We start from the raw sequence: 15,758 nt of genomic DNA on the forward strand, positions 1-15,758 counted from the left end.
TCCAGAAGAAAAAAAACATTAAAAGACATTTGTTGTCTATTTTATTGTCTCATGGTTATTATCGTCTTATGTGACTTTATATTTTGTGTATGCTGTATTATTTATACTTTTTAAATATTTTATTTTTCATACTTTTTAAACCTGTTTATGATTTACTCATTATTACTTTATTACTTTTTCTTTACTTATTATTATTTATCTCTATTTGCAAACAGGAAAACTGATTACATCGTTACTGATACTTTGCATTAAAATAACTAAATTTGTTGTTTTTTTCTTTAAAAAGACAGTTATGTCACGCAAAAACAAGCAAACTGTGTATGTTTTAAGTGCTGATTTAAATTAGTTCAAGGACAAAAAAAAGTTTACATTAAGATAAAAAAAACACCAAACAATTAATTTATTAAAACCATTATCGAAAAATGTAACCTGCGCTTGCTCATTGTTTTTCTTCAAACGGCCGAGCCAGATTCCTACATTCAGCAGCTTTCTACCAAACAGTAAAACCCCAACAGACAAACAGACACCGTGTGCAACTAAACCTAAAATAAGCAACAGCACACAATACAAGTGTACTGGTACCTGATGTCAGTGAGTACTCAAAATACTTTCAAAATGATGAGAGTGACGAGGACCGTCTCTTAATTGAGGGGTTACTTGAAGAAAACACGAGCTGCAGTTAAGAGACAGATCATGGCCAGTAGATGTGTCAGATTACAGGTTAGCCTGAAGGTTTACTGGTCAAAAGCAGCATGCAGCTCCTTTAAAATGCATCTCCATCTATAAGGGCTCTTTTGTCTCTGCAACAGCTCTGTCCAGCAGCAGAACCAAACTGCCTGAGGGAGAAACTCTCTCTTGACATTTGCAGAGGTTGACGAAAAAGCTTCAGTGAGTTGAAGGAGTTCATCAACCCAAACTTGAAGAAGTTGTGAGTAGGTTGCTAAAGCGTTATTCTGCGACTCTACTGCTGCACACTCAGCCACCCTCACAAAAGTTCAACCCCAGATCAAAAGCACATATTATTCCTCTTACCTGTAGTGATATCTACCCGTCTAGACTGTTTTGGTGAGTTGCAGAATGTTGGAGATATCGGCCACAGAGATGTCTGCTTTCTCCCGGCCAGTGCCGAGGCCTCGTCTGTCTCCTCTGTTTTTGGTGTAAGTTTGGGCTGAAGTCAAGGTCCTCAGGTGAGGATGTGCTGTATACAGTCAGAAGTCAGACATCTCTCCAGCCGATAACACTTGGCAACTCACACCTAAACAATCCAGATAAATAGCACTAAAGTTAAAAGGAATAATATGTGTTTTTGATTTTGGGTTGAACTTTCCCTTTAAAGATGATCTGTGAGGGTGGTTACGCATGCAGCAGCTCTTTAGAATATTTCAACACCAGCGCACAAACACTACTGTTTAGTTTAAGCAAACATTTGCTCACTCGCGCTTTCTCTTTCTTGTACTCGCTCTGTGTACCAGTTTTTCAACTTTTCCGCTAATAGCTTTCGACCTTTCAAAGCAGCTCCCACCATGACTGTCCTGGGGATGATTTGGTGATATGTTATGGATGTTATGCTCTGGATCTCATGTGTCCTTATATAGTCAGCCTTTCTGGTGTTTTAGGAGTCAAGCTCAGATAAAGCCTTTATAAATACACATAAAAAGTGAGATACTGGATCGTCTTTTCTTCTGTCTTTCAGTTAATTCTGACACGTTATGACAAAAGTTAGCCTCTGTATATCACTCTCCATCTGATCCTCTCCGTTCTACAGATGAAGCCCCCAAAAGGCCCAGTGGTGACTGATGAGTAAAGAGGTTTGGGACAGTTTTATCACCACAGAAATTCACTTTTATCTCTCTGCAAAATGGAAAGCGTCGATTATATGAAAACAGTGTGCTAATCCTCTGACAGTGGAATAACTAAACAGAGAGTTTTAGTCGAGTGTAAGACTTCATAAAGTGCAAATTCCCCTTTTCTGAGTATCAAAGCTCCTCAGGTCTACATTTCTGCTGAGGCCTGAGCTGTGGATTTATCCCAAAATAGTCATAAATTGTCCCACACCTCTCACACAGAACTGTGAACTTTGACACACTAATCTGATCAGATTAGATATATTTAGCTTCAAATGTTTTAGGCTCACAAAGTTTCAATATTATCCCAAAAAACTGCCATACTCAAAACGCTCATATAAAGTCTTCTTCAGCTTCTCCCCAGGCTGTTAAAACTCTCTGGCTTTGTTTACTAAAGGAACCCTCCATACGAATACTGCAATACTGCCCCAAGTCATTATTAGTTAGGCACTTGGAGCAACCTCCCTCACTGAGACACACCCTTTCCTTCAGAATTGATATGTCACAAAGGCACCGTGTCCCAAATAAGTCAAACTCTCACTGCTTGGACCAGCAGTCTAACAGGGTGTCTCCGTAGTTGGAGTGGACAGAAGAGATCCAGCTGTGAGCGCTGGACAGGAGACAAAAACTATATAGAGCACATCCTCACCTGAGGGCAAACAGATACAGCCTCCACAGGACTCTGACTTCAGCCCAAACTTACACTAAAAGCAGAGGAGCAGTTCAGGAGCGAGAGGAGGCCTCAGCACTGGAAACTACTGAACCCGCAAACACTGACAAGGTAAGACTGCAGCTCACAGTACCACTTGTATTACTACTACTAGGCTATTACTGCTATTATTATTACTACATGATACTACCTGCTACTGACACTGCGACCACTTCTGTTATAAGGAGTTGATGAAGTATTCGTATACTCTGGTGAGCTATGAGGGGCCCTCAACACTGTGGGGAGTGAGAGCTTTTCATTTTATTATTATTATTTTTTCGTGCTTGATAACCAAAAAATAATAAGAAAAAAAATAAAATTAAATAAACACAATCAAAAATTAATTTATAATAAATAAATGAAATAAGGATAAAAATAAATAAATACATAGATATATTCTTTAAAGTACATACTTATGGTTACACTGCAATTTGTCTGTCATACTTATCATGTGAGATCTATTTAAGGTCCACTTTAAACATTTTTCTTTTTAAATCTGGTGCTTGTCATTGAGTTATTGTTTGTAAATAGTTTATGTCTCTTTTTTATTTATTATTATTTTTACTTAGCTTTGGCTATACATTTTATAAATATAAATATTTGTGCCTACACAGAAAATATTAAATCAAATAAATACCATGACAGGCCTTTTTTTCACAGCAGACATTTCAACATTTCTTGACAACAGTAAAAGCACAGATGATAAATAATGAAATTAATGACGGCTGAATTCCACTGAGCTGCTTCCTGGGTCCTCATGTGGTGCAGGCTGGCTCACCGTCACACTGTCATGGCTTCCTGAGACAACTAGGCCGTCCTTAATATCATCAGTGACACCTGTGCTTTTCCTGCTACGACAAATCAAAATGTCCACTGTGAAAAAGACACAAACACAAATAAAAAATGTAACTTCTTGTGACGATTCAAGGTGAAGCCTTTTTTTTCCTATTTTTTTTACAGATGGGATGTTGAAATCTTGAATATCGGCGCATATTTTATGTTATAAAACATTATAGTAAATACTTGCTAAAAGATTTCATAACATAGTAAATATTACTATAGTAACTCTAAATTGTCAATTGTCAAATTGATAAAATATTTAGTACCATAAAATGAAAGTACAATACTTGAGGAATTAATTTTAAATTGTGCTTTTTTAAAAAACTTACTTTCCACCTCTATCTACTACTGCCTAAACAGACAGACAAACAGGAAAATAGACAAGTCAAGACAAAAACTAGACAAAAACTGCTTCACCTGAAGACAGTTATCATATAGTTGTAACTGTCGAAGATAAAGTTACACAACAGAGCCCTCAGGCTTACTGCGACAGAGAGATGCCAAGTTTAGAGAGAGATACCAGCCCAACAGGAGCAGTTACAATTTAATCAAATAAAGAAGAAGAAATAAAAGATCATGTCTAATTCTGAGTTTTCTTGTGAGCTGTTTCTTTAAAGCCTGCTCAAAATTTCCTCTGCTTCAGTGAGTTTCAGAGACACTAGAAGATTATTCCATTATACTGCAGCTGTATATAAAAAGATATTTTTGCCCATCTAGTATAATTACTCCCCTACTCTTATGTACATTACTGTTGGTGCTACGACTGTTATGACTGTAATGAATAAGTAGATTTTTGCTCCCATCATTTCCTCTACAGTAATTATACCAGCTACACTGCCACCAATGCTACTGCGTCTACCACCAGCTGTTCTTCTAGTGCTTCAACTAATAATAATCGTAATAATGATTAACTTTTCTTATAATGGCATCCAGACCAGTGGCTTTCAACCATTTTTTTGTCATAGCCCTTGAACTGATACACACTAGGTCCCCCATATGATACGATTTTGCTTCAGGGGCCTTCATCTGAAAAGATTGTTAAATATGACTAAAACCAGAATTTTATTAATAATACTTGAGGAGATAACCATCGAGGATGTGAAACCAATCAGAATACAGAATCCAAATGAACATTACTCTTGACTCTTTATCCCATTATGTTCACTTTTATAGTCACTTAAATAAAATAGACCCTGGGTACTCCCCCAAGGACCCCTGGGTGAGAGCCACAGGTCTAGACGATTAAACGTCACATATAAATTAAATACAGACAATAATCAACTACAGTTAATGTATTTGATTTTCCCCATTTGTTTACTGATAATGAGCCTTTTTTATCAGTGGATTAAAAGGAAATAATCATGTTTTGTAAGAAAAAAACAAAGTTCTGATTGAATGAATCAGTGTTTTGCATGAAGGTGAATTGAAGCTAAATTGAGTGTGTAGTTAAGAGATATTACTTACATCACTTGTTCACTCTTGCTCTCCTCCTTACTGCCACTCTGCAACCTGTAACAAACAAACACACACAGACTCAGACAGATGCAGCCACACATGAACAGTCTGCTGAACAGACACAGAGCAGGTAAAGGTGTGTAGTCAAACACCTTTTGTCCGAAGTACAGTGGATTGCAGCGATGAATGACCACAGCTTTTCATATCGACTAACTGCCTCTCATATCAGTTTGCTATCTGACGAAGAGTAAAACACAGCTACAAATACAAGTCTACAAATAATAGACCTGTTTTCGTGAGTGTGCTGCTTTCATTTGAACACACACACACACACACACACACACACACACACACACACACACATACACACACAGAAAGAAAAGACATTTGTTCCAGAGAAAAAGGAAAATCTAGAAGAGCAAGTTTTTACTGCCGCTAAAATTCAAACTGCTAACGCCTGCAGGCGAGGAAATAATAATAGAGACATGTGTCCAGGCAGCGAGGCCATACACCTTTTTCACACAGACACAAGTTCACTCTTTTACACATTTTCCTCTATTTTTATTTTTGTGAAATTTGCGGTGATCCTGTTTTAGTAATCTATGCACAAACAAAAAAGGATGATGACTTTTTCTGGTGAATTATAAAAATAAATTGTTGGCTCTAGGCAATAATAACAGCTGCTGATGTCATTTCTGTCATCTTTACCTCGTATTTTCTCACGCAAACACACTTAAACAGCTTTATCAGTTATCTGTTATTTATAGCTCTATATTGTTCAGAGAGAACTGCCTTAGCACACCAACTCGCACTGTGTGCCTTTGTTTTGGAAATGTTTTAGACTGAGTACCAGTCGTCTGATCAATCTAATTGTCAGCACTTCCAGGGGCGGAGTATCACACAATAGGCCCCTGGGCACATATATGCCCTCCCCCCTCCCCCCCTTTACATAGGAGCAAGGCAATGCACCTTTTTATAGATTTCTTTCTCTCTGTAGTCATTTTGTGTCTCTTTCGGGTAACTGAGTGTTGTTTTCTGATCATTTAGTGTTCTTTTTTGTCAATTTGTGTCTCTGAGGTAATTTAATGGTCTTTTTGGTCATTTTGTGTCTCGTTGAGCTACTTTAGTGTTTTTATAAAAAATCATTTTATGTCTAATTTTGAATTTCTTCCTTGTCAGTGTGTTAATTTGAGTGACATTTTGCAGGTGAAGGCCAGGGGTTGGAGGGGTTGGGGGCCTTTACACTTTGGGCCCACTTAAGGCCTGTTAAGCAATTATCCATCCATGAGTACCTCATACTCAATGTTTGCCAAAATGTATCTGTGTATAATATTCAGCATGATGTGTCTGATGGTGCAGGTACTTATTGTCACACCTATTTCATTCACTTTTGTGATGCATTTTTGTCTTTTGTTATGTCACATATCTACTCTGCTGAGAGCTGCAGTTGATGAAAGGACAAACACGGAAAAAAAAGATAAAAGCATTATATATTACTGCTTTAGTAATTCAAAACACTTTGAATTCACACATATTATTTTGTCAGATCAGATAGTGTGTGGCACTCCCTGCCTGAGCTGTTTCTTACTCATACCTGCAGCTGCTTATCCTTTATCCACATATTGAGTGTGTCCCACCCTTTGTGCTGTATTTTATCAAGCTTTTCATTTGCAATTAACTTGTATGCTATCTGGATGACCTGCTATTTGTAAAATACACTGGGTGTTATATTGTGATAGTAGCCAAACAACTCATTTACCATAATCATTTGTATTTTTCATTTAGATTAAAACTTACAAGCAAATTCATTTTGACTTACAGTCTTTGATTTTTCTTTCTTTATCTGTACTTAAAGGTGGAGTAGATTGCTTTCTGATATAGCTGAATGGTGTTGAAAATAATGTTAAGGTCAGAATTTCACAAAGGCTGAACTCATATGACCTGGATATTTCCAATACATGTAGATTCATGTGAGTATCTGAATTATTAAGATAGATTATGGATCAAAAACTGACTTTTTGAGTTACATTAAAACACATTAAAAGGCAAACAATGGCTTCAGTCAATTTACTGTCACCGTTGCTCCAGTTTGCAAAGCGAGAATGACAGATTCCTTATTTCAAAGTAAGTCCCAGAAGAGTAAATAGCATGCAACAAATGTCAGGTTTACTTTAGGATTGCTGCTGTTTAAATATTGAGCATCTGGGTATGGTAGCATCAATGCAACTCTGTTGAAAATGTCAGACAGGGTGTAAATCTGTTATGACACCGATGACGTTTTATGAAAACAGTGCTGTCTTTTTCTTCTAGTGTTAAACAAACATGAGCATGGGGAGTCCAGGCTGTGAGCACACGGGCTGCACTGCACACTCACCTCTCTACATCAGCCACCCCAATGCTGACTCCAGGATGGCCTGGCTGGACCAGGCAGAGGACATCAAACCGCCCCGCAGCCTGCTGGGTCTGCCTGAGCTCAGCTGGACGGGGGTCTACCTCCCCTGCTACGACAGATCACCTATAGAGGAGAACCCATGGGTGCTGAGGATGACAGAGGCCCCGGCTCCCGCCACTCCTCCCTCCAGGACACCAGAGCTGAGCCCGGTCAAGCCAAACCATTTGCATGACCCCCCCTCTGAGATGGAGGGTCAGGTGGAGGAGCGCTGCCTGGAGCAGGTCCAGACCATGGTGGTGGGGGAGGTGCTGAAGGATGTCGACACGGCTTGCAAACTGCTCAACATTGCACCAGGTAGGACAGGTTAAAGTTACATTATTACAATCAAAGAGAGACATTTGAGTAGACAAACCTGCTCCACAAAGTGTTGGCAGAAACTGACGTCTAATGAAATAAACCGTCAAAAGCCGTCATTTGTTTGTTTGCTCTCATATCAACATCCCCAGTGACACAGCAGGTGAGCATTGGAGGCCCGCCCACCTTGTGTAAACTTCTCTGTTGGCAGACGCTCGTCTTCACTTCTTATGAACTGCGTCTTTATCTGCAGGCTTAAAATCATACACTGGTAGTGCAATTATTTGCCTTCTATACAGTGCGCTTCTTACATAAAGTAGGAAACACATTCATGGGGGCTCCAATTTGAATTTGCATGTACTTTGAAAGAGTTAGCCAGAAATTTAGTGTTGCATTATTAGATTATTATTGCAAAAGAGAGTTTTTTTAAGATGGTCGAAAACAAATTAAAGTCGCAGAGGCCGAGATATCTTGACTTTTTGTCCCCAGCATGGGCCAAGCACAAGGAAGACTTGAGTCCACATTTGCAACTGGTATCCTTTTGCTGCAAAATTTCAAACTCTACACACCCAGTTTCTAATTCAGGCTTTATGTTCAAAATGTGCGATTGTGAGCTGAAGCTGACATCACTCAAGTAAAGTCACCAAGCCACAGAAGAACAGTCTTCTACATCATTTCCACTGCACGGTTCAGTTTGATCCGACTTAACTCACTTTTGGTACCAGGTTCTTCCCTCTACTTTGTTTTTCACGACAGATAGTACCCACATATGTATAAAGAGAACTGGAAACAGAGTTGAATTGGCCCCGTTAAGTTTCTCAGGGGCACATGAGGCCAAAAATATTTCACATTTCCTGAATCTTCTGCATCGATGGGCCCACAGAGCACGTGCTCTAGACTTACAGTGGCTGAATGGCTAACTTCTGATTTAGCAATCTGCTAACTTAAATGGAAATAAAATAGTTTAACTGTGCGGCTATTCTACACTTTCCACTCCTTTACGGAGGTCTCTTTTACAATGTTTATGGCAAAATGCCTATGGAAAACCAAAATAGAGTGAGTGGAGTTGAGTAGAGCCGTAACATACAGTGGAAATATGAGTACAAACTGTTTCCTCGGGCTGAGTAGTACTCTGTGGGAAAAAGTAAACTGACTTTGACAAATAAAACCAGTCATGTGGTCCTATAGTTGAATCTCTAAACAGCAGTTTTAGGATTTGTTTGTGTTCTGGTTTAGTTTCTTGGTCTTCACACATCCTTTAAACTTTAGTCCAGTTTACTTAACTGGTCATATTCATTTCCATTAAACTATCGTCTTTTTCCTGACTGGCTGCGACACTCATTCTAAAATGATTTCTGACAGCTACTCCAACGATTTAGCATTTCTCTTTATCGTAGGAAATTTACACGAGACAAATTAGAAAAAACATAACAGAGGCGGAGATATCTTGATTTTTAGTCCCTGGTATGAGGTCAAAATCTGAATTCCAGAATAATGGACCTACTGGACTGATGTTTCATGTTTTCACTGTGAAATAAAAAGGGTCTAAACGTGTGTGGAGCTGTGTAATCTAACATGTTTTGTCACCCTGTGTTTTCCTCTTTAGACCCGTTGGACTGGAGCTGCATGCACGTTCAGAAGTGGCTCCTCTGGACCGAGCACCTGTACCGGCTGCCGCAGGTCAGCGCCATGTTTCAGGAGCTGAGCGGGAGGGATCTGTGCTCCATGACAGAGGCAGACTTCAGGCAACGCTCCTCGCAGTTTGGGGACATGCTGTACGCTCATCTGGACATCTGGAGATCTGGTAAGAACAACAGAACCACGAGGAAATGAACCTACATTAGCTCTACTGTTATGCAAATTAGGAAAAGGCTGATTGTGAAGCAAATGCAGTGTGACTAAGAGCAAATTAAAGACTTACCTTTAGGTATTCTGTGTGGTGTAAACTGCTTCATTATTGGTTCTGCTTGTTTAGCTGCAGCAATGAAGGAGCGCTGCCCCCCAGAAGAGGACAGCAAATCAGGTAAGTTCTTGGTTATAACAAGATTTCTATACAACTTACTAAAGCAGTGGTTTCCCTGATAAAAATACTGAAGTAAAACAAAGTAAAGCCACATCTGTTTTCTGAAAATCTCTCCTACGTTAGCAGTTGATGATGAGTCCTGGTCAGATGTGATGCATAACTACCCCAGCCAGCCCATCCACCTGTGGCAGTTCCTCCGAGAGCTGCTCCTTAAGCCGCATAACTACAGCCGCTGCATCCGCTGGCTCAACAAAGAGAAAGGTGAGGTGATAATAAATAAAAGACTGTTAAAAAGCATTCATTAAATGTATATATACTACTTAGAAATGCTAACTAGGGCGACATAATGTTACATAAAAAAATGATGCAATTTTATTTTCCAAAATGCAGTTGCTCTTATTCATTTCAAAATCCAAACTATGTACATTTTCTTGGTTCTGTCCAAAGGGATTTTCAAAATAGAAGACTCTGCTCTGGTGGCCAGGCTCTGGGGCATCAGGAAGAACCGCCCGGCTATGAACTATGACAAACTGAGTCGCTCTATACGCCAGTACTACAAGAAAGGCATCATTCGAAAACCCGACGTATCGCGCAGACTGGTCTACCAGTTCGTCAACCCCGTATGATGAAGAGGATCGGCTGATCCGAAGAGAACGAGCTGAAGAGAAACCAAAAGATATGCTGGTCATACAGTAGAAGTAACATTAACTCTGAAGCTCATTCGTTCATTGTACTTTGATGTTTCATTTCATTTGTAAAGACTGCCTATTTAACTATGCACTCCTGCCTATCATCATATCGCTCTACTTCATTATTCTTATCACTGGATTATTTTAATTTTTATGTCTCTTTGTTGTCGTTAGCACTCGTAATTTTATTTTTTGGTGTGATGTTTTGTTTCTCAAGAGGACACATTTCTTCTTTTAACTATGGAAACATTTCAAAGATTTAACGCTTCATTCACTTTTTTGCAGTTAGATGAGAAGATCGATACCATTGTAATACTGTTGCTATCTTAAATTAGCATGAAGACTGGAAACAGCTAGCTTGGCTCTCTCCAAAGGTCAAAAAACGGCATGTTAGCACTTCTGTATCTCGTTTATGTAGTGAGCTTTAGAAGTGCTGGCGGGTGACTTTCGATACCTTTAGAAAGAGCTAGGCTAGCCGATTGCAGTCTTGGAGCGAAGCTATGCTAACTTGCAGCTAGCATAAAAACATGTTAGATCAAACTTCTCATCTAACTAATGAAAAGGGAAATATCATTAATTTACAAAATTTTAAACTGTTCTTTAAATTCTCTCTTTTTTTCTTAAACAATGACACTTTTTGTCATTCAAGTGTCTTATATTTAGCAGTTGCAGAGCAATGCCAAAGTAAGAATATTTTATTAAATCTGCCTTGATTTATAATCCTTTTTACACTTCTATCTTTGGGATTATGTTAAGGATACAGAATAAAATGATATATTAACAAATGTTGTCTCCTTTAAAAGTAACATATTGCCACGCCCAACTCGTCAAACCCTGATGCTAGGTCAGCGGCCCTGCACATCAAACCCCTCCAGCTCACAGATGTGTGATAACAGTAGATACTGCACCCCAGGATGGCACCTATTCAGTCCAGCGGAGACGCTCGCCTGGTGCATATGCCAAAAACTCTTTCATGCTTGTGGTTATACTTTTGCAATATGTGGTCCACTGAATATAGGCAGTAGTGTTCCTCCTGTCGGCCGTAGCATCGAGTTCCTGCTTGATCATAGACTTTATATTGTGACATCACTGATTTTTAAATAGATTTTCTTGGCTCGAGGAACGTTTAAAAGGTTTAAACCTCCATAGATCAAAAAATCATAATAAAAAAGAGTCATAACTGACTTTCCTTGCAGTTCAAGGCGTCCCCTCAACTGTTTTACAGATGTGAGTGACGCCTCACAGCCACCCTGTCAAGCTGCCTCGCCCTTAAATATACAAAACTTTGGGCCTTAATAAAATATAAAGGAGCGAATTATAAAAAAAAACTCCCCCCATACAGTTGTCATGAATATTGAAATTAGCTATAGTGACCAAAACCATTTTTTGTACCAGAATGTGATCATATTTCTGTTGCGTAGTTGGGTATTTTAACATGGGTGTTGCCCCAATTGGACTTTTGTGCTTTTTATACTACAGGATTAGCGCAGCTAAAGCGCACCTCGGTGCGTCACTGTCAGGCCTCTGACCAGGTGTCAGTGTTTGACTGACTGGGACTGAGTACAGGTTACAGAAACAAGTAATCGTGTGATACATCACATGTGCATAGAAAAAACACACGGACACTCACTTTTTTTCAACAAACTTGTTTCCCCTTTCAAACCAATATCGCAATATTGACACCATCACAACAAATTTGAGTCGGGTTCTTCATCACTATCGTCATTATTATCTGTGATCATAATCATCTTTATGCATATTTAAATGAACTTCTTGTTACATCAAGATGAACAGGCACTACACCAGTTAGGAGATAAAAGTACATCACTAACTATGAACATACATCTTCTAGACCGCTAATATAGGGTTTCCACAACGTGAGCTGCTGTCCCCTGTGTGCATAAGGAAGAGATCATCAACATAAAAAAGCATTTACATGTACACCTTTTTACTGCCTCAACATGGTTAGGTCTCGTTGTTCAACTCAACACAGTTGTACAGTTACAATAGAATATAATCTTTAAATTACATCATCATATACAAATCTGACAGCGTGGGATAACGTCACGCTTTTATGATACACTGACAATTCCATTGCAATGAAATTCATACGATATGGTACCTATTACTTAATATGTTTTCCATTGCTGTTATCTTAATGAATCACATTTACATGTATAACACTACATTTTGTCTTAATAGTCAATCACTTGCATTTTTTAAATATTTTTTTTTTTTACATTTTTGTTTCTGTAACATTTACACAACTCATACACACTGGATGATGAAGACTGTTTTCCCCCAAAATATTAACCTGGTAATGTGGATTATGTGTTTGTTTTGTGTATCATGTGTTTAATGCACGTGTGTTTGTATGTGTGTGTGTTTGTGTGTGTGTGTGTGTGTGCATACGCGCATTGAGGATGTGGGACAGTTTAATGATAGGAGTCCTTTTTGCTATGCTGGACAGCTTTACTCTAAGACACAACTTGTGAGCTGGTGATGTGTTTCTCCTCATGTGTGAGACCCAAACCTGTCAAATCCTTTTCCAGACACAGAGCTAAACACATCTGACTGCTGTTGGTCCGCTGAAATTTTTAGAAAACTTCAGGACAACTAAGTTATAAAAAGCATCTCTCCTGTCTAATCAGAGATTTCGGTGCAACTCGTAGCAAGATAACTCACTAAATCAGCGTCTGATGAATGCAATTTAATTTCTATAGAGCAAGATTTAAAAGGAACCATGTAGTGCACTGTGCAGGAGTCATCTTACAAGCAGTGCAGTACTGGTGACAAATGTATTCCCTGTGTCGTTGCGCAATGTTTTGCAGACAAATGAAGTTTGGGTGGACTGGGAGGCAGCTACAAGTTGATCCTCACTGAAGCTGTGATATGTAAATTATTGCATGGAGAGAAAACAGAGAGTTGATGGGTCATTCTTTGGCTCAGCAGGGAAACGGGCCACATAACTAGTGCTTTTTGCTAAGTGGGGCTTAAAATGACGGTGTTTTGACAACATGCCCTCTCTCAAGCCCAAACACTAGTACATTCATGTCCTGTTGAAGAGGCTTCGATCTTCACACAAGCACAGTAACAAGCCTCCATTGGCCCCCTCACTCTGGAAGAAAAAGTGCCCGGCGCGGGCATTGTTCAGAACCCACCTTTCATACTGCAGTGGCAAACTCAAGACTTGATCCGACTTTGCTCTGAGGGAATGTATCGCTCGTGTTAGCAGTGGTGGATTAAAATGAGACCTGAATTACTGAACCAAGAATGAAAGCTTCTGCAGAGAACTGTGTATCCTTTTACCTTTGGATTGCATGGAGATGATATTGCTAAGAAAAAAAAAAAAAGTCAAACAAAACAAACATAAAATCAGTTCATCAACAAGCTTCCTTTCATGAAATGTCCAGAAGAATGTGATGCTGAAAAAAGTGAACTCTGCATTTTGTAGTTGAAGTGTTGCATCAAGTTGTAGCCCTAAACGAGGCCGCAGGATTCAGGGAATGCGAGATTTTTTTTTTTTTTGCATAGCGCATGCTGCTATGCAAGTTCAGAAACAGTTTAAAACACATAGCACTGCACACACTGGAAAAGAGGTCGGACCAAAATCACAAAGAAAAACAAAAAAAACGAGAAAAAAAATTAGAGGATACTGTTTGTGGTACTTTTAACACTACACAGCATTCCAGATGTAAGAATGACGACTGACCACACACAGCATTAAAAATGCTACACAAAAATGGCATCACACTGTATATACACAATGCAGGTTAGAGAAGCTTGTCTTTGTCGAATGGGTTTAACTGATTATATTATCTTCCCATTTTCACAAGAGAACAGACTGCAGTGGACTGCAAGTTTAAATAAGCTGCATTATACGTTAAATACAGCTACACAGAGAAGCAATGTGTTCCTGCACTGTCTTGATGTTATAGTTGAGTGTGTATATACTGGAATAACTGCTGCTCCTGTTTTTAAATGTGTAAGTCCACCCACCCCAAATGCTGGATAAAATATATTATACTGATATATTGTCTTTTTAGGTTACTAAGTTTTTATTTAGGCAAGACTGCTTGGCGCATCTGTTGGGCAAGGGATGTGTTGCTCTTAAGTCTCTGGCTATGTGCGGTGCGATTGGACGGGACAGTTCAGGCTGCCTCCAATGGCGTGTCCTTGTCCAGTAGCGTGACTAGATTGGCTCGACATAATTGGCTGGGTACAGTCCCTCTCGGCCGTTGTCCAAACGACCTCTACACCAGCCTTGTTCGTCTTCGTCCTCAGTCTTGGTCAGTTCATCACCTGTGAAGGAGGGAGACACCACTCCTTAGTCAACAGTCTTGTGTCTAAGTGTCTAAAATAAAGGTATCTGTAAATTTAGCTCCATACTGTCTGTTTTTGTCCTGTGTTGTAGGCAGTATTTTAGTAATACCGAGGTCATGAGTCCAAGTCTCCCACACTCCCAAAAAAAAGAAAAAAATTACAGCGGAAACATTTCATAGTGATCACTTCTGTCCGGGCAAAATCAACACTATAAGCCGATGAACCTTTTTCTGTATTCCTCATGCAGATTACCATCTTATTAAAGTTTGTATTTAAAGAGATTTTTGAAAATGAAATATATAGAACATGCATAAAAAGTAAGACAGAGAACATTGTATGCATCATAAAAAGTAATAAATTTTTCTTTATGATTTTTTTGGAACTGGGGCTGGGCTCCATCTGGGGCAGGACATCATGTATGTTTATTACGTGAATATTAAGTAATGAGGGGCATTACATGACTGGGCATTATCAGTCCTTTAGACAAGGGAGGTTTCAACCACAGGCGCTTTCTCTGACTTATTTTCCACTTATTTTACCGTCATTATCAGCTGTGATTGTTTTACCTCTGTATCTCGTTGGCACATTACTGACAGTTTGCCATAAGCTTTGACGAGACTATGTTTTTCATTGGTCATGGGATCATCATGGGAGTAGAGTAAAAAATAAAAAGTAAAAAAACAAAAAGGAATTACTGTAGTTTTGTTTTCCCCTATGTCGTCATGTATAAAAACACCAAAATGAACATTGTAAGCAGCTTACTTGATTCCTTTAAGTGAATTATTTAAACAGCATTTGTGTATAAATGAGTTTAAGTGGTTACCACTTTGGACTTTTTATTTTTTATATTAACACAGTTAAAGAAACTGACTCTTTCTCAATGGTCAGATGAGAAGGTTGATACAATTGTCATGCCTGTAAAGCATATTTTAAAATATCACCAGAAGTCAGTTAGTTAAGCATAGACTAGAAGCAGAGGACACAGCTATCCTCGCTCTGTTTGAAAGTAAAAATAAATCCACCTAACAGCACCTCAAAAGCATACTAATACCCTTTTTTTCATAAAAAATTAACACGTATGCAGGATTTTTAAACATGGGAAATCCATCACAAATAGGCGATAGACTGC

General features: G+C 38.9%; 2 protein-coding genes across 5 annotated transcripts in view; one reads left to right on the forward strand and one right to left on the reverse strand.

The window, feature by feature from the left end:
- The first annotated feature begins 2,386 nt into the window (after nucleotides 1–2,386).
- LOC121947592 (SAM pointed domain-containing Ets transcription factor-like) lies at nucleotides 2,387–10,423 on the forward strand. The gene is made up of 6 exons (XM_042492702.1): nucleotides 2,387–2,625; nucleotides 7,159–7,594; nucleotides 9,201–9,398; nucleotides 9,570–9,617; nucleotides 9,741–9,878; nucleotides 10,065–10,423. Exons 2-6 carry the CDS (start codon nucleotides 7,171–7,173, stop codon nucleotides 10,241–10,243), a joined length of 987 nt encoding a protein of 328 aa, XP_042348636.1. The 5' UTR covers nucleotides 2,387–2,625; nucleotides 7,159–7,170; the 3' UTR covers nucleotides 10,244–10,423.
- Nucleotides 10,424–14,345: 3,922 nt separating this feature from the next.
- LOC121947553 (protein kinase C and casein kinase substrate in neurons protein 1-like) overlaps nucleotides 14,346–15,758 on the reverse strand; it is a 51,793-nt gene continuing 50,380 nt past the window's right edge. For all 4 annotated transcript variants that reach the window (XM_042492647.1, XM_042492645.1, XM_042492646.1 and 1 more), the window contains one exon: nucleotides 14,346–14,608. In XM_042492647.1, coding sequence (XP_042348581.1) covers nucleotides 14,499–14,608 — 110 coding nt within the window. In that variant the 3' untranslated portion in view covers nucleotides 14,346–14,498. The remainder of the gene's footprint in view (nucleotides 14,609–15,758) is intronic.

The sequence above is a fragment of the Plectropomus leopardus genome, chromosome 8 (assembly GCF_008729295.1).
Source record: "Plectropomus leopardus isolate mb chromosome 8, YSFRI_Pleo_2.0, whole genome shotgun sequence".
In the NCBI taxonomy this organism is placed as follows: Eukaryota; Metazoa; Chordata; class Actinopteri; order Perciformes; family Serranidae; genus Plectropomus; species Plectropomus leopardus.

What these genes read in the sequence shown, in the direction of transcription:
- LOC121947592 (XM_042492702.1), top strand. Translation starts at nt 7,171, where the DNA reads ATGAGCATGGGGAGTCCAGGCTGTGAGCACACGGGCTGCACTGCACAC. An exon ending in TCTGGACATCTGGAGATCTG is followed by an intron (nt 9,399 to 9,569) that starts GTAAGAACAACA and finishes CTGCTTGTTTAG; the next exon opens with CTGCAGCAATGAAGGAGCGC. An exon ending in CTGGCTCAACAAAGAGAAAG is followed by an intron (nt 9,879 to 10,064) that starts GTGAGGTGATAA and finishes TTCTGTCCAAAG; the next exon opens with GGATTTTCAAAATAGAAGAC.